Genomic DNA, 22280 nt, shown 5'->3' with positions numbered 1-22280 from the left:
TCGTGGTTACCGGGGACTCGACACCGACCCAATTCCCGTGCTGAGAAGTGAGTTCTCAGATGTGATTCCCAAGAGCCAGGATGAAATAAGCTGCAGTGGGGTTTCTAGGACAACTAGATAAAGGGAATCACTCAGCTTTCCCTGCCATGCTGGGTATTACAGAGGTGGATTTCCGGGATCCAGGCTGTAACCTGTGCCAGCTTAAGCTGAAGATCAAAGCAATCCTACAGCTCTGCCTCATCTGCTGTGGTCACTCCAGCCACTGATGCCTTAGGTTTTCATATTTTCCAGATTCTGTGCTGCATTAGTTTGTAACTCTGAACTCCATATAAAGTGCTAGCAAGTTCTCCCACAGCTCAGGCAGACACAACAATCCTTTTCCAGCCCCTGAACCAAGGACACCGTTGCAGCTTCAGGCCCAAAAAGTACAAACAGCAGCGAACTGAGAGGAGAAATCTGGGAGGATGGGACTGCACAACCTGGAGCTGTAATTGGATAATTAACCCCAATGTGTAGATGGACCAAAACTTGGCAAAGTGTGAGAACTTGTGACCCAGGGCCCATCCTGGGTGCAGCCACAGCCAGGCTCTTGCACTGCCCAAGGTGCATCCTTGGAGGGGCTTTTAATAAATCCCCCCTTTATTCCCTTAACTCTGGCCAGCCTCTGTTCCAGGCAGCCTCTCAAGGCATCACTACAAAGGGAGTCACTGCAGGACTGGGTCTGGCACTGGGAGCTCCTGGGCTCTGGAAACCACTGTTTGAGGGAGGCAAGCCATCAAAAGCCTGGGGGTTAATGCCACACCATCAACAAACATTTGGTTTTGAAATTACCCTGCACTGAAGCACTGAAGGCAAAGGGTGTTTTTTAAGCCTGGCAAAATCAATCTCCTTCCTCAGGAACATCAGCACCAAAGAAATGTCCAGGATAAGTCCCAGCCCCTGTCTCCATTGATTGTACACAGAGCATCCACAAGCTGGAGAAATGATCTCTCACTGCTCGATATTTTTTTAGTGCTTCCCCTGCTTTCAATTGCAAGTGCTTTGATAAATGAACTGAGAAGTTCCCCAGCTTCTCTGTTCCATGGTTGAACAGCTCAGTGGGAACTGCCAGAATTAACAGGGTGATTTTTCACAGCAGTGCTCACTGACTCCCTGCTAAAGCCTCAATGCCTTTTCCTGCTCTGTTATCCTTGCAAACTCCCTGCTTTTCCAGCAGCAAGGCATGGATAAATTATACATTTTGGAGATGGGCTCAACAGGCAGTGCTTGAATTTGGGTACAAATGCTTGATTTAAGGATTTTTGTGCAAAATCAACAGCTCAGAAAGCAAGCATTCCCTGGTAGCAACCTGTAGGAGAGCAGTAAAAAATGGGAATAGCAGCACTGGGTTTCATGCATCCACAACAGGGAAAGGTACTTTAGCTGGTCTTGCTGGGTTAAGATCCCTTAAATGTGCCAAAGCCAACAATTCTCCGCGGTCTGGACAATTCACAACCACATAAAAACGGCAGAGCAAGAGCAAACCCCCCTCAGCCACCCTCACCAAGCAGCCAAGGGACTGACCAGGAGCAGGTGAGAAACCTGCTGCTAAAATAACAGCCTGGATCAGGCATTTATAAGGATAACTGGCACATCCCTCATCCCTAATCCCACCCTACTTCTCCAACAGGATGAGGAGTGTGAGGGCTGTGGAGCTCCAGGAGTGGGCACTCCCAGGAGCTCAGTCCTTTGGCCCCTCTGCTCAGACTTTCTCCTCGTTCTCTGTTCAGGGATTTATTGCAGGGCACTTCGAAATTCAAGACAGGATCCAGGATTAAAAGAGCCTGAGGTCTCCCTTGCTGGAGGGAGTAGGAGTGTTCTCCATCCTCTCTAATCCTGTTTGCACAGAGGAGGCAGATCCCATTGTGCAGCTGTGACATTGCTGGGGCAGCTCTCTGCAATTCCATCCTGTGTTCCCTGTTAAAATAAGTGCCCGTGGTTTCCCTGGGCTCCCTGCAGTACCCACCTGCCCTCAGGAGCAGGGATATCACATTCCTCATGTTTTCTGGGACTGCACGAGGTCCATCAGGGATGAAACCTGCAGGCAAGCACTTCTCATGTCAGAGGGGAAGGAGGGACCTGCTCAACAGCACCTGCTGAAACCAAGGTTCCATTTCTGTGGGAATTAAAATTCCCACTTTGCATGGCTGATGCACTCATGGGAAGTTCAGCTTTCTGCTCTTCCAAGTGGCCAGGCTGTATTACATTTAACATACCTGTGTTAAGCGTTACTGTTAGCAGGTGACAATTCCTTAATGTGCCAAAACCAGCAAAGCATTTGCCTTCCTGCATGCCAAAAACTTGGATTATTGCAGACAGTGAGCTTTAAGGTCCCCTCCAAGCCAAAACATTCCATATTCTATGATTCAAACTTCTCTACAGGTTTAAGATAAAAACTTTGCTGAACACCAAGCAGTGCCTTCTGTGCTACCTCTCAGCTGGGAACTCTGACTGCTGAGACTAAAAAGTTACAGCCACAGCATTTGGATGCTATTATCCTGTTTAAAGGACTTTTTCCATGAGGGCTGAGTATGAACATTTTATTTAAGATTACTCCATTTATGGCTAAAATTGGCTATTCCTTATTAATATTACAGACCACCAACGATCTCTGCTCACAGCTACCGCAGCCTCTCGCTCTTGAAAATGTGTTAAAAATCACAAACTGGCATAAAAAAAAATTGTTGGAACAATCCCCATGGCAGAAATGGGCCTTCTGAAAGGAAAATTTTTAGCACTACTATTTTTCCTCCTTTGGAAAAAAAGCTACATTTGCCCAAAGCAAAATGTTGAGCAGGAAAATAAATTCGGTAATAGTTTTAAAAAAATATTGCTTATAATGGAAGAATTTCAAAACACCTGCGTGTTTATTCTATTACTGACTTGTCTCTTGTGGATTTTTAGGTTTCCCTTCCCAACACTTTCTCCAATAAAGCCAGAGGAAATAAATACATGGCACACAAATCCATATGAGGGGAACAACCAACTCTTCTCTTTAATACTAGGTGAGTACTGAGAGCCTTGGTGCTGGCAGAGGCTGGAGCAGGGCACAATAGGATCTCAGGAGAGCTGGAAATAATTAATGCAAAAGCCTGCAGTGACCTGGAGTGCTGCAGAGCAGCAGCTTTCCCAGCCTTGGTGGCCTTGAGCTCCTTCTGCAGAGCTCAGCAGGCACCTCTCCCTAATAAGCCTGGAAAAGGCAATAAGGTGTTTTGTTTTCTCTGGATGATGCCTAGGGAAAAGACAAGGATGTGCAAGTTACCGTCTTATTTAAAGGTCAGAAAGAGGAAGAAACTACTTTCCTAGGTGGAAAGCCTCCTAGATTTCCACTGGCACACAGCCTGCTGCTGGATTTACTCCTGCCCACCCACACCACAAGCTGATGCGATTGTGATGATCCCTTCTTTCCTGAAGGTAACTCTTACTGGATCTGGCTGACCTGCTCTGACATCCATCTTCATCTGCAGGGCTTGCCCTGGGAACTTGAGAATAAGGAGCACAAATCTCCCAGGCTGGAGCTCTGGTGAAGTGAGGTCTCCTGAACTTCTGCTCTCCCTGCCTTTGAAGTCTCTCTGCTTCCAGCAGGGGAAATACCTGCTGTTCCCAGAGGGGCACCCAGGTATTTCTGTTCACAGCAAAGGAATCTCCTTTTCTCCTTCTTTTAGGAACTTCAGCCAAGATGCTGCTACACAATATAAGGTTATTTACAGGTAAGAGTGAAGAGCAAGAAAAAGCAGGAGTCAGCAGTTGGAACATTCTTGCTCTTGGTTCCATGAGGTGTGACAGGTGCAGTGATGAGAGCTCTGCAGGAGCCCCCCAGGGGAACAAATGGAATTTGAGCCACAGGATATTCCTGTCACTGTCCTGACCACAGGCTGGGACAGCTCACAGAATCCCAGAAGGGTTTAGGTTATAAGGAATCTTAAAGATCATCCAGTGCCACCCCCTGCCATGGCAGGGACACCTTCCCCTGTCCCAGCTGCTCCAGCCCCAGTGTCCAAGCTGGCCTTGGGCACTTCCAGGGATCCAGGGGCAGCCCCAGCTGCTCTGGGCCCCTGTGCCAGGGCCTGCCCACCCTCACAGCCAGGAATTCCTTCCCATATCCCATCTAAATTTCTCCTCCTTCAGCTTAAAGCCATCCCCTGTATCCTGTCCCTCCAGGACCTTGCCCAAAGCCCCTCTCCAGCTCTCTTGGAGTCCCTTCAGGCACTGGAAAGTGTCCAAGTACTTACCAGTTTACTAATAAAACTCTAATTAAATTCTGTTTTCTTCCCAAGTCCATAAGCTACAGAAGAGAGCACTATAAAGGTACATGCAAATACCCCACAAATCTAACATGACAGAGAAATGTGTGTGTGAAACCACGGATATTGGAGAGAAAAGAGAAAGCCAGAGGAAGATTCCCCTCAAAGGAAGCCAGAAACCAACACCTTTTCAGCTGATCTACAGACTGCTGAGAGGCAGAACCATGGAAGAATCAAGCAAAGCAAGTCTGTTAGCAAAAAAAAAAAAAACTTAAAATAAACCTTGCAGCACCAAAAAAAGCAAAGTTTCAGACCGATTCTAGTTACATTCAGTGTACTCAGAAGCATCTTCCCACTTAACAGGAGTTTTACCAGTTTGCTTATCCTATCTTGATGCTACACCAACAGTAACAGCTTCTCTTTACATTTTAACTCAGGACATGTCAGAGGCAGTGAGATGTCCCCAGAGATGTGAGACGTGAACCCCAAACCTGCACAGCCATGAATATGCCAAAATTAACAATACTCACAAGTCTTTCTGCCAACATCTTCCATCCCATAAGCAAAGACAGGACTTGGAGACTCCCAGAGTGTCAATCCAAGCTAATTTCAGAAATATTTTGATGATGCTTCCTTTTGTAAGCATATGTGACAGTTCTAATTCATTGAGGCTTCCCATATGGTGCAGCCCTGTTCTTCTTACTACCAACAATCAGAGGGGGAATAGGAGTAAATTTGAAAATAAAGGAAACAGCAGTTCCAGATTTCTCACAATCAACCAGAAAATATTTTGTTGTACCAGGAAAACTCCAGGATTTGGAACTGAAGGACACAGAAGCCAATTTTCAGTAGCTTTTCCTCAATGCTGCCTCCCTGTTAGAGGACAGAGCTACAGGCCCTGCTCCTGGGAATCACCAAGAGGGACTGGAAACCTGATGTTCCACAGGTGTGAAACTGCACAATTTAGGATTAAAGGTGCTCCCTGTAGCTTTGTGACGGATCACAACCCACCACTGTTACTTTTAACAGGACTGTCATGAAAACTGCAAAGTCTAAGCAGGTGTAATTTTGCCAGAATATTACCTACATTAAAAAAAAACAATAAAGCCACGCCCTTGTTCTTATGAGTCAGCATTTATGGTGAATGAAAATAGCTGCAGGTAGGCACTGGCTGGAGGACACAATGACACACCTGTCCCACCTAAGAGGTGCATGGAAAACCAAGCAGAACTTTTTTGTTAAATAACCCCAGAATTCAAGGATCTTGTAGAAACATAAGCACATGTGTCAGGCATGGAATGCTGCCTCTGCAACATCCCCTCAGTCCCCCAAGCAGACCAGGCTGAACAAACCATTTCTGAGCTGCACTTTTGCTTCCCAGTGAGCTCCTCCACCAACGTGGAACCTGACAAGCATTAAAATCCGTCTTAGGATTAAATAAGATTTTATTGTCACATTTAACTGCTTTGTCAGAGATGTACATTTTGCAGGTTTCTGTGCAGAATAAAAATGAAGTCGGTGGCTGCCAACCTGTCAATTCTGATTCCAGCATCAACATATTCACACCTGAGCCACAGGTGCTCACAGGTGGTGACTCCACAGCAAGGTCTCTGTTCCAGGGATTGCAACACTCCAAGACAAAAATCCATCCAGTTAAGGCTAATGAGAACAATGTAAAATAGTTAAAACCAGAGCACTAGATGTCTGAAGGTGGAAACACTCGGTAGAAGAGTGGCAATTTTAACATCTCATTTTTTCCCAAAGTTATTTTGCTTAATTTAGTACAGGTAAGGAGAGGGTAATGAACAGACTTTTGCCTATGGATAGGACCCAAAAGACTAAAATTTCAGTATGGAAATTTGAGATATTTAAAATTTTTAAGCAACTGCTTTGCTGTTCTGGGTGTAAACTGAAGAAGTGGCTATTGATACCTCCAAGTGATAAATGCTGCAGATAACCTCATCTTAAAATGTGTATTTTCTCATTTACACATCAGGGATAAAGTCCAATAATACAAACTTCTTAGTGGCACAATTTCACATATTTTGGGCAACGTTAGCATACAAGCAGTATTTAAATAAAAGTAAGTGCATCCAAACATGAAATTCTCTAAATATACCACACTTCATTTATCCCAAACGGCAGTTTTCTGATGAGAGCTGTAATTCAAATTAAAATAATCATTTACATGATTCACCCAGAGGAAAAGAGGTAATAAACCCAGGGGACTCTCCAAACAATCTTCTCCTACCCTATCCCCTATTTATCACATAAAATAACTCATCTAGAAGCGTAAATCCAATACTCAGATGCAAATAAAATGCAAGTAGCAGTCTCTGATGTTTGTAATTTGCAGACTCCAAAGTCCAATCATGATGGAATTTACTACTTCTGTCGGTCATTTACTCCTGTATGTGCACTTCATATTTATGCTAAAAGAACACATGAGACAATAAATGAGGCTAGTGTGGCGTAAAGTCATTGTAAACCCAGTGAAACCAGAATAATTCTATTTATGACATTCATCTGGATGATTTACCAGGCATCCCACCCCCCAAAAACCCTTTACAGAAAAAAAGGCAACCATCAGTTGAAGTGAGACACATTCTGTTTGTAAAAAAGTTCGAACCAAACCCTTCCTCAGATGAGGGCAGGCCCACAGAAGGAGGTTGACCACATCTTTTCCAATCAGGCTTCTCAGAATTATCAAAATTTCTTTGCTGGCAAAGGCCAATTTGGCTTACCATAGAAAGCTATTCTGAAGGCGGATGATATATTTCTTATTCCCTTTCAAAAATTAAAATTCAAGGCATGATAGTGCAAGAGGTAAGTTTTGATTTGAGAACATTATCTGTAGACTAACTGTGCTTAGTTACTACATCCCAATTTATTGTCTTAAAGAAAATATGGCAACAAAAGCTACAAGATCTCTATAAATTTCATTTTGCCTAATTTACCAGTACATCCATGAACCTCATCAGTATTAGTACAACTTGATTATCCTAATGATTCCATTATAAAACTTGCAAAATGTATCACAAGGTGAATAAACCATCTAGTGCAAGTCTTCTACATTTTGTGTGCACAGTAAGCCTGTGTAGTTCATTTCCTCCGGGTTAAATCCCCAAAATCTCTCGGTAACAATTATGAAAAAACAGTGTCAAGTGGATTTTCTTTGTTTTCCCCCCTATCAAATCTGAGAAGTTTGAGTGTTCCTGGAATCACCATCGGGATGTGCTGAAGGTCGTGACTCCCTTGTCTGTGAATATTCACTGTCAGAGGACTCTGTGGGTTCAAGCAAATTCTCATAATCACTGTCTTCTGATTCGTCAACATTGTCAGCGAGCGCTCTTTGGGAAGATGGCATGGATGCTCCATTGCCAGAATATTTCAATCCTGCAGTTGTGGAAACGTAACTGGAAGAACCGACGGCCTGGGGCCGAGGCATGAAGACGCTGCTGCTCTCCAGGAGCCCGGGGCTGCCAGAACTGTCTTGAGTGGTTGCGTTGAAATCCGAGTACGGCGGGGGAGGATCGGAGACGTCAGAATCTTCGAGTGTGCAGCCTTCCACAGCAAAGCCAGTGTAGGACATTCGGGGAACAAACATGGGTTCCACGTTATCTGTTGGCATTTGCCTGCTTAAAATTGCCTGCTGCATTCCTACAAAGCAAAGAACAGGGGGTACTTAATGCTTTCTTGGCAATGTGCTCCACATACCTGAGCTGTGACCACCTCGCCTGTCCTCTCTTCTTTCTTTCTGCTCGTTATCAAATGCTCATCCCTGGCACTGCTTTCCAACTCCAGTGCTGTCCTCTCAGTCTGCTCTACTCATCTTTCATATTTCTGATTTTAGGCTTAGAGAGTCATCAATACACTACCCCTGACCGTCTCATCAAATCTTGCTTAATGCTGCATCCTACTCTTTGAGCATGACAAACTTCTCTAAATTTAGCAGTGCAGCCATGAACCTCATCAGGATCAGCACAGCTCAGTTATCCCAGTGATCCCATTTCAAACCCAAAATGAGTCAGAAAGCAAATAAACTATCCAAGTGCAAGAATGCTACACTTTCATGTGCACAGTCTTCCTGTACAGATCATTTCCTCCAGTTTAAACTCCCCAAAAACACAGCTACAGGATGTTTCCAAGGCCTGTTGCTGTTTCTACCTCATCTTTTCTCTGTATTTTTCAGCTCCTTCTCACATCAGAAAGCACCTTAGGGCTCAACCTGCCTGTTCTTCTCCATCTGTGTCTTATTCATATTTCATCTGTGATAATTGATATGTGATACTGTATCTTAAAAATATCACTTTGTACTTTTAATGCCTCTAGCTGTGCTAGGGGACAATCTCATAACACCTGTGAAGAAATCACCAAGTCTTCTTCCCTCAAATTATTATTTTAAAAACTGCACTCACATTGAAAATCTAAATGATGGTGTTATAGTTGGGAGTATAGCAGGGTTTCAGAACAGGAACATGAAAGTCATCTTAAATGAGATGATCTGGAAATTAATTTGAGGAAGATGTGCACAGGAATAATGAACTGCAAAAGCTGCAAAATGAGGAACACTTGCATCCTTCTGCAGAAAAGAAACTTGATTTATGTAAACTACAAATATCAGTATGCATGAGGTGTGCTCAGCTGTGGAGATACAGGTATGTATCATTTCACTGTAGTTGTTAAAAGTACAACCAGAATATATGTAATTATGAACACCACAGTTTAAAAAATAGGGAAAACTGGAGAAATGCTACAAAACACAAGGACTTGTCAGAGATCTAATAACCATGACACAAGAGGAAAGGCAGGAATAACTGGGATTAGTAGGGAAGACTGAAGATACCATTTTATTCTTAAATGCACCTTATTCTTAAGGGCTGCTGCATAAAGGTACATTTGAGTACTCTACATTAGACACAAGGAAAGACTTCCTGGCAGGAAGTTCTGTTAAGCACTGGGAGAGGCTGAAGTTTTTGACTGGTTCCTAAGGGGTTATTAACCAAGAAACCTGCCAGAATTGACACTGGAATGTGTAAGGTGATGGACACAATGGGATCAGCTCTATTTACTGTATCACTGTATTTCTGGAGAAACCCCAAATGCAGGGTGAGAGCTCCTTTAACCAAGCCACTGAGATGTCTCTTGGGAATAAAAAAAACCACATTACATTCCCTCAAGTGGCTACATAACAGAACTCCTTTTCTGGGCCACAACAGGAGAACTGCAGTGGGAGATTTCCTGGCATCTGGGAAGTGCACAGCACTCACCAAAGCCTGGAACATCCTGCTATCACAGAACTATTTCAGTGAACTGTCAACTAAACTCTTAACTGCCTTTTATAATGAAGTGTTTAAGTCATAACCTGTTAACCCAAAGTTTGTAAGAACACGAAGCTCTCACACAATACTCCCGCAGGAACTGGAATCAAACGCTTTCTTTTCCTCACTAAAACCCAGGAAATTCTCCCAGTATTGAGCAAGTGAGGGAACAGTAGGCCAGATTCAGTAATTAACTACTCACATCTAAAAATACTGCAGAGCTCCAAGCTGCATGTTTTCTTGTTTCAGCCCTCTCACATGATTCTCTGCTCTGGCATGAATTCTCAGTCCAGCATTTGCATCTCCCTCGTAGTACCCAGAGTTAAGCACTGACTGCTCTTCCTCCTCCTCCTCCTTCTCCTCCAGCTTTTCCCATCTGTGCTGGGATCAGCTCCAGTCATATTAAATATCCACCTCTTCCAACTGCTTCCCCATAGTAGCAGTTCCCTGCCTACTTCATCTACAGCCAAGCAGGAAACAGCAGTGACTCATTTACTTCCACCTTTTAAATGGTCCTGGGCTAATCCCAGCTCTGTTACCTTATCTTTGAGGTTCAGAGAAAGAAGAACTTGGGCTGACAGATCAAACTGTGCACTAAAATGTTCATGTGATAACAATACCTTGCTGCCTGAAGAAAATTAAAATACCAGTTACAGCAGCAGCAGGCTGAGTTTAGAGTGTTCACCCACCTAAACCATCACTTGTCACACACTGCTTTAGGTTACAGGATACAGAAATAATAAAAAAACACCTCACAGCTAAAATGACAAGATTTCATTATTTGCTTATCATTTCAAAACATGGCTAAAAAGAGGCAGTGTTTGCTGAAATGTGTAATTTACTTATGATTTAGGTTTTTATCTTACTTCCCATTTGCCTATTCTCTGCCCCTACTCCCTACCTTCAGTCCTCCCTTGCACTCACAAATTGAATTAGATCAGCAATGCCTCTTTGGAAAGAACCAAATGCTTCACAAAACTTACTACTGCTAACCAAAGTCTCCTGAGGCCACACTCAGTTTTTTGGAAGGAGGGACAGTGGCAATCAGCCAAATCTGCTCACACAGCAAGGCTCAATGACTCAGGAAATCATGGAGCAGCAAAATAAGATGAAAAACACCCACAAAGATTTACCTCAACACTGAAAAGTTGTATTTCAGTGCTAAACAGCTTTACCACTAAGTCAGCAAATGGGAGTGGGAGTAACAACTATAAAACCTTGGATAGCTCCTGGCCTGTGAGCACAGTACCCCATTTCTCTCCTTCCAAAAGAATCTCTCCAGTTTTTAGCTTTTTTCCCCCACTTTTCTTTTCCTACAACTGATCTTTTCCTGTGTTATTTCCAGAACTGACTTGCTCATTCTTTCTTTACAGTGCTGTCTCTCCTATATTTTAAGCTTGCTAACACTGGATGATTCCAGCAGAAATACCTGCAACACACACTTTCACAGCTCAGGTGTCATTCAACATAAATTCATCATATTGCCCTTCCCAATGGGATGTTTTTTCCCATGAGTTATCAGCAATACAGCTATTATTTTAATTCCACAAAACCTTTTCTCCTTACAGCATCTGCTTCTGAAAAAAAAAAAGGTAATTGAAAGGCAACTTACTTATTTCTTGTTCTTTTTCATTCTTCTTTTGTGCGATTTGCCTTTTTAACTTGTTTACATCAGCTTGAAAAGATTCAACAACACGTTCACTTTTTTCTACATCTATACATACTGCCTGGGAGAAAAACATAAGATATGCTAAGACTGGGCAAAAATATAAGAAATAGTTTCATGACACCATTAATAATACTACAACCAGATAAGCCATTGAAGCACAAAACTAAAAGCAGGATTTAACTGTAGCAGAAATACTCAACCTCAAGATTGTTTTCTTTACTGGCTGTTGCTGCATTATAGGAAAAGCATTTTCCAAATAACTCATCATGACAGAAGATTTGTAATAAGATCCAAAGCTGGTTAGTGTCTCATCCCTGGAAGTGCTCAGGATGAATGAGGCTCGGAGCAACCTGGGACAGTGGAAGGCGTCCCTGCCATGGCAGGGGGTGGAATGAGATGAGCTTTAAGGTCCCTTCCCACCCAAAGCATTCTGTGCTTTTAATTCTGTGAAATTAAGTATTGGTCATGATCACATCCAGGCATGGTGATTCCACCACTGTCCTGAACAGCCTATTCCAATGCCTGACAGCCCTCTCAGGGAAAAAATTGCTCCAAATCTCCAAACTAAACTGTCGCTAGAGGACATGAAATGATTCACATGAACACCTCTCAGTGTCAGAACAAAAACCCATCCCTTTATTCTCTGACTCCAGTATTTATAGGTTCTCAACAATGAACAGGGATTGGATAATCAAGTTACCACCTTCCCAAGCACACTGCTCATGAGAAACATCCATCAAAAGATGTTTCTTAGAAGGAATGTGATAAACAACTTATGCTTATGTTACTTTCATGGGAGAGTAACTAAAACTATGAAAACATTATCAGAAGTCTTCAGTTTCCAGGGCTACACCTAAACCTCCCCTGGTGCAACTTCAGGTGGTTCCCTCTCCTCTTGTCACTTGGTTACCCGGGAGAAGAGAGCAACAATGTCTCTCCTCAGCCTCCTTTTCTCCAGGCTACAGAAGCCCATTTCCATTTTTCCAGACAGTAATTGAAACAACAGCAGGAGCACAGAGGATAGCCATGCTCCTGACAAGAACAGCATTACACAACAATTAGCTAATGGATACATCTCTGAAGAGAAATTTTCCTATTCCCTGAAGCTGCCCTGAAAGTGTCTGCCTTACCCACCTTCCAAAGGAGGTTGGAAGGTGCAACTTCCCAGTGAGAAAGAGCAGCTCCCCATGTGCAGGCAGGTGCAGGGGATGGTTGGAGGGATTGCTCCTTGTTCCCTGCTCCAGAAGCCAGCCAGCAGAGCTGAGCTGGATCAGAGCCATCAATCCCCCCAGGGCAGATGTAAAGGGAAAGCCTGGGAACAAGCTGTGACTCCAGCACAATTAGCAGATGTGTGAGCTCCCGGGGCAGCACAGCTCCACTGCTCTTCACACAGGACAAGCTGTGAACTGACAAGCTCACAATGAGCAGAGCTGACACTCCAGGCATTTTCAGATGCTTTGGCACATTTGGAGCAGGATTCACTCATGCTCCACACAAAATGTTCACAAGTTTTAACTAACAGATGGTGCTCTGCTCATGCTCCATACCCAGAGCCAGGAGTCATTTTTAAACCTCTGCAAATCCCTATGGCCTTCAGCAGGGCTTCTCTTCACTGCAAACCCTTAAAAATGACTAACACCTCCCATAATTCACTAAGTATTAAATCATTTACTTGCAAAAGAGAAAAAATTGGTTCTATTTGTACCAACCACTTTCACTGCAAATGCTCACATTAAATAGAAACTGAGACATTTTAAGTCAGACATTCTCCTATAGTTAATGATAATTGTTTATGAGCTTTAAAAATCTCCATCTCCTCCACTCCTGCTTTAACCAAAGGATGAATTAAAGATGCCACATATATACAGACTGATACAGAGTAAAGGATGTTACCTGTACTTTTTCCTGAAGTGCATTATAAACCTGATAGATAGCCCTGATGTCCTTCATCACTCCATCTTTGTCAAAAAAATCAGTACTAAAAAAGAAAACAAAGCAGAAATCATTAGTGAGAAAAGATAATACAGGTTTCTAGCTCATGTTGTATTTGAATTCCTGTTAAGCAGTCTATCACTGCATTTTTAAAATATATCTTACTGCTAAATATGCTATCTTAGCAATAGTATATTGCTAAAAATGTACCATACTGTCATAAACAAAAAAATTTGGACAACATATTCAATACCAAAATTCTTTCTGGAACAATAAAGTCTCATTTGAATGAGATTAAACTTGTGCCAAAATCTAAGCTTGTATAATTTCATTGTTAACAGACAGAAAAGCTACTTTGAATTTATGGCATTTAATTGAAAATACTTAAGAAAAACATCAAGAATTCAATTCTTCTGAGGCAGAGTTCAAGTGCACACAGAATTCCTTGGGGAGGTGGGTGCTGGATGGAAATCAAGTCAGAAGTTTCCAGCCAGAAGGGCCCCAGCATGGAGTGGCCACATCAACTCTGCTTTTCTGAAGAATGTACTGAGTTCCCTTGGTTATTCTTTCTAACCAGGAAAAAAAGCACACTGGGAACTGACCACTCTCCTCCAGAACTGGTTTTTCGCTGCTCAACATGCACATTTGTAGTTTTCTCTGTGAGGTACAGAGTGTAGAGCTTGATGACTATTTAAAAAGGAAAAGTCCTTACCCGTGTTCCTTAATAACTTTGGCATAATTCTGAGAAGTATTTGGCACTGAAGAAACTTTGTATTCCTGTTGACTAGTGTTGCCTAGATTAGGAATAGTAAGTGACACCCTTTGATTATACCTGCAGAGAAAGTCCAGAAAGATTCCTTAATTCATTTGAAAAAGATTCTTTATAAATACTTGATATTATCCCATCCCTCTGATGATCAGAACTCATCTAATTTTAAAGCTTCTGCACTAGGTTTGTTATAAAAGTAGCTCAGTATTACAAGTTGTGTTCAAGACAAATGCAGGATCAAAAACCCTTACTAAAGAGCTACCTCTACACCTCCAAGAACCTTTGTGCTAACTAAAGGTTTATTTAGTTTGTGCAAACTAAATAATGTGCAAACTACCTGAGAGACATTCAGATACAATATAAGAAACATGGTAGTGACATCTGATACCTAAAATAGACCTTTTTCTGTCTGATGATTTAGAGATTGAAAAGAATTTTTGCTCACCCTAAGTATAATTTATAAATTATTCACACAAAAAAAAACAAAGGAAAAAAACTTGTCATCATTAATAAACACCCCAAGACATCACTGGACAAACACAAAGCCTTCTTTAAGTGCAATTGTACAAACTCCTAAATAGTTTAAAGAATAGCAGTAAAAAGCAGAACAAAGAATGAAGACTGGTTTGTTGCCAGAGTTTGCTTACCTTCGGTTTGGTCTAAAAAGCACATATTCTAAAGCATGTGTTGAGTTATTTGCAGTGGAAATGAAGCTGAAGAGAAGGAAGACGAGATCAGGCACTCCAAGGATGTGTGTCAGCTGTTTATGGATGATGTGCTCTCTGTATGACATCTGCTGCTGAGTGTTTCTCCTAAATCTGTACCATCCAATAACGTTCTGTAATCAAAGTACATCAGGAAAAACCCACAGTGTTATCTCAGAGACACAGATTTACCTCCTGGGAGTAAAGGGGCTGATATTGTGCTATCACCATTACCCAAAAGCTTTAAGACAACTAAACAAACTTAATTCCTTGAGATTTGAGTTAGAGATGCTCAATACAGCCTTACACTTTTGGAGACCTACACTTAAATCCTTTGAATTTCTTCAGGGAAACTAGACATTGCCCTCAGTTTAATCTAAGCACCACAAATCCATCAACTTCTGTACAGGATAAGCCCTGGAACAAAACAAACCATCAGATTTGTGAAAGGAAGTATTTATTCTAGTTAACTACCTTTTTTTTTTTTCATTTGTTTTCCAAATCCACTCTTTATAATGCCTACAACAAGAGGAAAAGATAGAAAACTTACTTTTCTTCGGTCTTTGAGAATCCTGTCCAAACTCTCCTCATTAACTTTGCCTGCATAGTCATAAAAGCTTGAACAAGAAGGAAGAGAGAAAGTTAGGTACACAGTTTATACATACATATTACACATAAAGCAAATAATTTATACTTTGAGTGTTCTACAAGTAGATGGCATTCTAGACAAAACAAAGCAACTTCCAGAGCCATACTTTTGCCAACAGAAATGCACTGTGCAATTTTATTTTGACCAGTGTTCTGTAAAACCCTGCTTTGATAATTAGAGGACTACCAGCCCAGAAGAAATGAAAGCAGGGCCATTTTAGGTGCAACCCCAAATCAATTTTTTGAGCTCCAATCCTGCCATTGTACTCACATGGCTGGATGCTTAAAGCCAAAAGAGTCAGCAATAATTCAAAGTATCATGGTCTTTCCATATGGTTCTGCTTCCACAGCTGAACCCAAACCCTGACGTGTTGTTATTTTGTGGACACGACAGATTTAGGAATTTATAAATCTACCTATGCAGACAGGTTTAGAAATTCAGGTAGATCAGAGTACATGATAAAAGGAAAAACATTTGAAAACAGATTCCTCCTTGGTCTCTTTCAAGAGCTGACACTAACTCCTAAAGCACTGTGGGAAAATGCTCTGGTTTACAAGTTTCTGGCTTCAACTTTTGGGGGGATGGGGTAAAAAACCCACCAAATCCTGAGCTCAGGGCTTGGCTGGTAAATAAGGGTGGAAACACCATTTGCTTCAAGGTGTAAGTTGCTGGGAAAACTCAGACTACAGCTAATGCTAAATTTGGGACACTATGTTATATCTGCACAATTTTTTCAATTCATGTTTGCAATATTTATTTATAATCCTGGTCAGCAGTGGATTCCAACTCCTTCTCTGTCTGTGCTTTATAGGAATAACCAACAGCACACTCTGGCCCTGATAAAAAGTGTATGAGCTGTGAGAGTATATGGTGCTGTGCAGAAAATGAATTCATCAGCTTTCCTGAGCAGCAGCACGCAGTGAGATCCTGCCTGCTCCCCTTCCTCCATCAGCTCTGGCACTAACAACCAATTCCTTGCCTGGGGGAAGCAGAGAACGTGATCCGTGTGGATATGTGCTGCACAAAGCATCCCTGGGATCCAGGAGGAGCTGACCAGACACTGGGATATTATCTCCATGTGTGGAGTCTGCAGTATTTAAATCACTGGGTTAAGAGTACCCTCTCTGTAATTAACAGCCAGCAAGTGACTGACTGCAGCTTTTCTCTTTAATGCAACCAGTGTCAATCATAATGTCTAAGCTACTGTGTCTTCTTAATTGGCTGGAAATCTCTCAAGACAAGAGGAGATTAATTGGGAATTCCTTCTCAAAAGGAATTCTAGACAGTGCTTTAGAAGCTATCACTGTGTAACAAGTGAAGGCAATAGAGAAAATCTACATGTAAATAGATGGAAGCTGTTAAATAGAATATATTAGCCCCATATTTAATTTAAATCCTGGAGTTCAGGAGATCAGAAGGCACAAATAACTAGCAAGCTGACAATTTTAGAGTAATTAGTTGGAGCAGGTTGGTTCCACTAAGCGCAAACCAACTTGTTAACCCAGCAAGTTACCAGGGTTAGGGGACACAGGGGATGCTGTGACCCACAAGGCCCCGGCAGAGCCAGCCTAAGACTATGATAATTTAAATTGATTTTGACATTCATCCTCATCATCAGAGTGATGCGAGCTGACCTGACTGCTGCCCTACCTCCACCAGCTACACAAGATGGAAATCCAAAGAGATAGAGAAATAAACCCCTTCCAAGCTATACTAAAACTGTAAATTCCTACTTTGATTGTCATGGCTGGTGCCCTTTCTGTGTGTTTCTGTAAAACCATCAGATGAGCAAACACTGGCAGGGACATTTGAAATGCTAATATATTGCAGGCAGCTCCCTATTTTTATATTCTGCAGCCACCACAGCAAGACAACAAAAGAAGCTTACCTAAAGAGTTTTGAACAAGGCTCATGGTTATGGATTTCTGCAACAACAAACAAACAAAAAAAAATGACATATGTCCAACTGATCCAGGCAAAGAGAAATTACAGTGGCATATCTTGCATGAACTTTCCACATCAGAGCTACTGAGCAAGAAGTATTTGTGTCAGACTACACACACTGCCCTTAATGTCTCAACACTTGATGACACAGCACCATACCCAGAAAACTGCCTTCACTTTATAATTTGCCCTTTTACATAGAAAAATATTTTAACAAATATTTTTGACAAATATTTAACAAATAATATTTTAACAAAAATTTTAGCAAGGAAGGCATACACTTGCTCAGATACACAGAGATTTATCTGAGCCTCAAATACACAGTTTTGATAGTTACAAACTCCTTACAAAGGCATTTCTGATTTTTGGGGTGTTTTTTCCTAAACCTTTCCACAACAAATTACTTGCATGAAATACATTGTTACAGCAGCAAGGAATAAAAAAAAAGATGGGGAAGAGAATCACTGAAATATTATACATTGTAGTGTTTAAAGAGGCAAGGCAAACAGAATATCTAATGAGAAAAGGGGTTAAAAGCAATTTCAAAATATTTAGCTGCACTTTATGATTCTGTTATATGAAATATTAAAAAGTCAGGGCAGTGTTTTTTCATTGGAAAGGTTGTGATAAATGCTAAGATGCTTATTTCATCAGCAAAGGTTGTAACATGTAAGCAAACTTGGAGGAGAGTGAGAAAAGGGTAAAGATCCAATCGTACATTATCTTTCCAACACCAAGCATCCTTATTTTTTCAGGGGCTTGGAGCAACCTGGTCTAGTGGAATGTGTTCCTGCCCATGGCAGGAGGTGGGACAAGATGGGGTTTAGGGTCCCTTTCAATCCAAACCATCCTGGGATTGTGAGACCACACAGCACAAATATTTCCACTGGAGTTGAGCAGTAACTTTGTTCCAGCTCTGCCTCCCTGCAGTGATTCACCACCTGCTGCTCCTGTGGCTGCCATCTCAGCAGAGGCACCAGAGGATGGAACACAGCTCCCAAGAACAGCAGCCAGCACACATCCACATCCCAGCACATTTGGTGTCTATCAAAACAAGGCCCTGAGCATCCATTCCAGGCACACTGCCTGAGGAACTGCACATTCCCACTGGCAACAACTCCTCAGGATGCTGCTGGTAGAGTTACTGACTCCCTTTATTTGATATAAAATTGTATCAACTCTAATATTTTCACACCATCATGCAGGAACCTGTGGAAACAATCTGCTAACAAAGCCTGTAAGTACAATTATTCCTGCTTACAGCAATTCCTTCCAGCAAATACATTGCAACAACATTCTTGATTCTTGGGTGATGATATTGCTACACAGACCTTGAGTTTTGAAAAACAGGAAGCACGAAACCTCCTGCTCAGACCCCATGAAGCAGCCAACATTTTAAATTTAAGGTTTATACATTGACTTATTTACATATATGTATATAGATAGTATACATACTATGTACACACACTTATATATTTAAACACCGCTGAACTGGGACTCCAAGAGTTAATTTTGGTGAATAAATATTGAAGTAAAAATGGCAAATAAAAAAAATAGCCAGGAGGTCTTTAAGAGTGGGTACTTTCCATTTTCATAAAGTCACTCTAACCAACAATGTGACAAAGGGATGATTTAAAAAGGGAGCAATTTTTAACACCACAAACACTTGATTTAGGAAACCAGGCCAAGGCTGCAGGTGGTGACATCACTGCCAACAATAATCAAGATCAGTGACCATTGAAGAGAAAGGTCTAATTTAAAAAACTAAAAATGACTGGCTCTGTCAGTTTTGTCTGAACACAGAAAGGCATCAGCAACTCTCTGATAGTGATTATATGCACACACAAAAAATGCTATGCCTTTATCTTCTGTAATTTAGCTTGTTACTGACACTTCATAGTCAATTTACCACCAGTGTTCTCTTAGGAATAACCAGAACAGGAAACTACTCAACCTTCTGGAGTCCAGAGCACAAAACCATCACCACTGCAAGGTGGGAAATCTCTTGGGATGTAACGTGGTACCACTGCACATGTTCACAGATCACCTGTTTTGTGTCAGAATAACATCTGAGAGTCAATCCAGAGCTGTTTGTGTTTTCACTGAGCTTTATGCACACCCTGCTTTGTTATCTGGGATCTTATTCACAAAGCCAGGTATTTAAGGAGGTTTAAATATATTTTAACGGCTGGTTATATATCTAGAAACAAAAAGGCAGTTTCTTTCAGGGCTTTCCTATTTTCTATAAACCAAACATTCAACACCTTCTCACTCAAGTCTAAAAAATTCTCCTTCGACCAACACTTAAGAGCAAGATTTTTGATCTTTGTTCAGTTTTCACAACGCATCAGCTGTACAGAACTTGTGTTTATCAACAAATTGTCTGACAAATATTCCTTGTCCAGTCCTGCTGTGACAGTTTATGATGTCACCAACTCCCAGCCATCCATCCAAACCTGCTACTGAAAATCTGCCCCTTTCAGTATCAGTTAATCAAGCAATGAATTAATTTTATTTTGAGCACATGCTGTATTTAGGCAACTGTATCAAGCAGGAAATTCCCCACAGTAATTTTTTCATCATGGAATACAGACAAATATCTTCAATAAATAATATTTCCTCCATAAAAGGAGGTGCATAAACCCCTTTAACTTGCAAAGGTTTGTCTCCTTCCCTCACATCTCAACCACAAACACACAGACACTGTGGCAAATGTGATCCTGAAAGTCTGACACACCCTGTGATGGTCTCACATGAGAAGCAATTCTTAATGAAACTTCCTGAAAACCTGAAACCTCAGCAGTGCCTATTTCAGAACAACTCAAAGTTACATCACTTACCTATCACTTGTAGAAATTCAGTGTTGCTGATCTGTGAATCACTAATGCTAAAAGTCTCTTCTTGTCTCACCTCTCCCAGCAGAAATCCTTCCTGCAATTTTAAAAGAAGGAGACTAAAAATAGGGGAAAAAAATCCACTATATGCAGTTGTTTACTGTAACTTTCTTAGCTTCAAACTGAAACAAAGATGAAGTTTAAAACACACATCTGAGCTACAGTGGATACAAACTTTCCTGATGTTTCACCAAAGCTGATTTTCTGCTTTGCCAGGGTCCTTTTACAACAGCAGGGATGGGTTTTCCAAAAGGAACATTCTACACACAACACACAAGGCAAACACAGCAGAAAAGGGAGGGCTCTGCCCCAGCCCCAGCAGGAAAAGAAGGAGTCCTGAGCAGGATGCTGCTCTGCTCCAGCAAAGCCAAGGGAAGAGGAGTTTAAACCTGTGGAGATTTACACAAATTTTAGTGTGGAGGTTGGTCTGGACCCTGGACAACACCAGGGACTGCAAAAGCCAGACGGCAATTTAGAAGTAAGGCAATTTTACGGTAAATTAATTTATTCTCCATCCCTACCCAAAATGAAGAAGGAGACTGAGCTGGAATCAGGAGGTTTTGGCACAAGGTGCAGAGGAAAAGAGCAAGCTCAGGCTAAAAATGTGCCAACAAAACCGAGGGATTCGGGAACACCCCGGCTCTGCACTGCGCCCGTGGTCAGTCGCAGCTGCTGGAAAGCCGCTCATGGAGCTTTTACGGGAGCGTTTTCCTCCTACCACCCGCGTCCTGCGGGAGCTCCACCCCGCGGGGAGCACCCCACATCCCGGGAAACAACCCCGACACGCACGGGGAGCACCCCTGGTACCCCACATCCTGAGGACAGCATCTCGCGGACCCCACACCGCGGGGGGAGCATCCTGGGGACCTCACACACCGGGAGAAGCACCTCGGGCACCCCACATCGCAGGGAGCAGCCGGGACACCCCATATCCTAGCCGGGAAGGAGCAAACCGGGCACCCCATATCTCGGGTACCCCGCGGAGCATCCGGGGCACCCCACACGCCGGACACCCCACATCCCACGAAGAGCCGGCCGGACGCCCCACATCCCGCCCGGACACTCCACATCCCGCCCCGCTGTATCCGTCTGGGGCCGCCCCCGCCCGCTGTGACCCGCGGCCGGGCCCCACCGGCGGCGGCGCGGCCTGGAAGCTCCGCAGCGCAACCGCCGGCCGGGGTGCAGCGTGAGGGAGCCCCGCGGGCCCGGGGTGGCGGCGGGGGGCACGTACGTGGTCGGCGCTGCTGTTGGCGCTGCAGTAGCACACCGAGCTGAAGGTGTAGCCGGAGATGGACGCCGCCATGACGGACACACCGCCGCCGCCGCCGCCACGGCGCACGCGCGCCGGACGCACGCCCGCTTCCGGCGGCGCCGCGGGGCCTCATGGGGAGTGTAGTCCCGGGGGGCAGTGGGGTACCCGCATGGGAAGGGTGGGAAACTGTGGGAGCGAGGCGTTGGACCATCGAGTTCGGAACAGACCCCTGAGTCCATCGAGCCCAACCTGTGACTCATTACCACCTTGTCACCCAGCCCAGAGCACTGAGTGACACATCCAGGGATTCCTGGGACACCTCCAGGGATGGGGACTCCAAACCCTTGGAGTGGAAACATTTGATTGGAAAGGCAGCCCTTTCCAACCTTCAACAACTTCTTCTATGAAGTCATTCCTCCTAATACCCACCCTGAGCCTCCCCTGGCCCAGCCTGAGGCCGTTCCCTCTCCTCCTGTCCCTGTTCCCTGGGAGCAGATCCCAAATCCCCCCGGCTGTCCCCTCCTGCCAGGGACTTGTGCAGAGCCAGAAATTCCCCCTGAGCCTCCTTTGCTCCAGGCTGAGCCCCTTTCCAGCTCCCTCAGGAATTCTCCAGCCCTTTTCCAGCTCCTTTCCCTTCCCTGGACATGCTCCAGCCCCTCAATATGTCTCATTGTGAGGAATACTGATGTGCCAGAGCCTGTCCAGAAGAGGCCACAAAGGTGATGAGATGGAGCCCCTCTGCTCTGGGACAGGCTGGGAGCTGGTGGTGCTCAGCTGGAGAAGCTCCAGGGACACCTCAGAGCCCCTTCCAGGGCCTGAAGGGGCTCCAGGAGAGCTGGAGAGGGACTGGGGACAGGGGATGG

General features: G+C 43.3%; 1 protein-coding gene across 1 annotated transcript; it reads right to left on the bottom strand.

Annotated features, from left to right (window-relative positions):
* Positions 1–5710: 5710 nt before the first annotated feature.
* Positions 5711–21492, bottom strand: ABRAXAS2 (abraxas 2, BRISC complex subunit). Its single transcript, XM_005528833.2, has 9 exons — positions 21397–21492; positions 20112–20202; positions 17216–17252; positions 15229–15295; positions 14622–14812; positions 13918–14037; positions 13167–13251; positions 11217–11331; positions 5711–7943 (listed from the first exon to the last, which is right to left on the bottom strand). Exons 1-9 carry the CDS (start codon positions 21466–21468, stop codon positions 7474–7476), a joined length of 1248 nt encoding a protein of 415 aa, XP_005528890.2. The 5' UTR covers positions 21469–21492; the 3' UTR covers positions 5711–7473.
* Positions 21493–22280: the final 788 nt, after the last annotated feature.

The sequence above is a fragment of the Pseudopodoces humilis genome, chromosome 9, assembly GCF_049639895.1.
Source record: "Pseudopodoces humilis isolate 2021_Gansu_Grassland_sample_001 chromosome 9, ASM4963989v1, whole genome shotgun sequence".
NCBI classification, from domain to species: Eukaryota; Metazoa; Chordata; class Aves; order Passeriformes; family Paridae; genus Pseudopodoces; species Pseudopodoces humilis.
The sequence above is the reverse complement of the archived record's forward strand: the minus strand, read 5'-3'. Positions and strand labels throughout refer to the sequence as shown.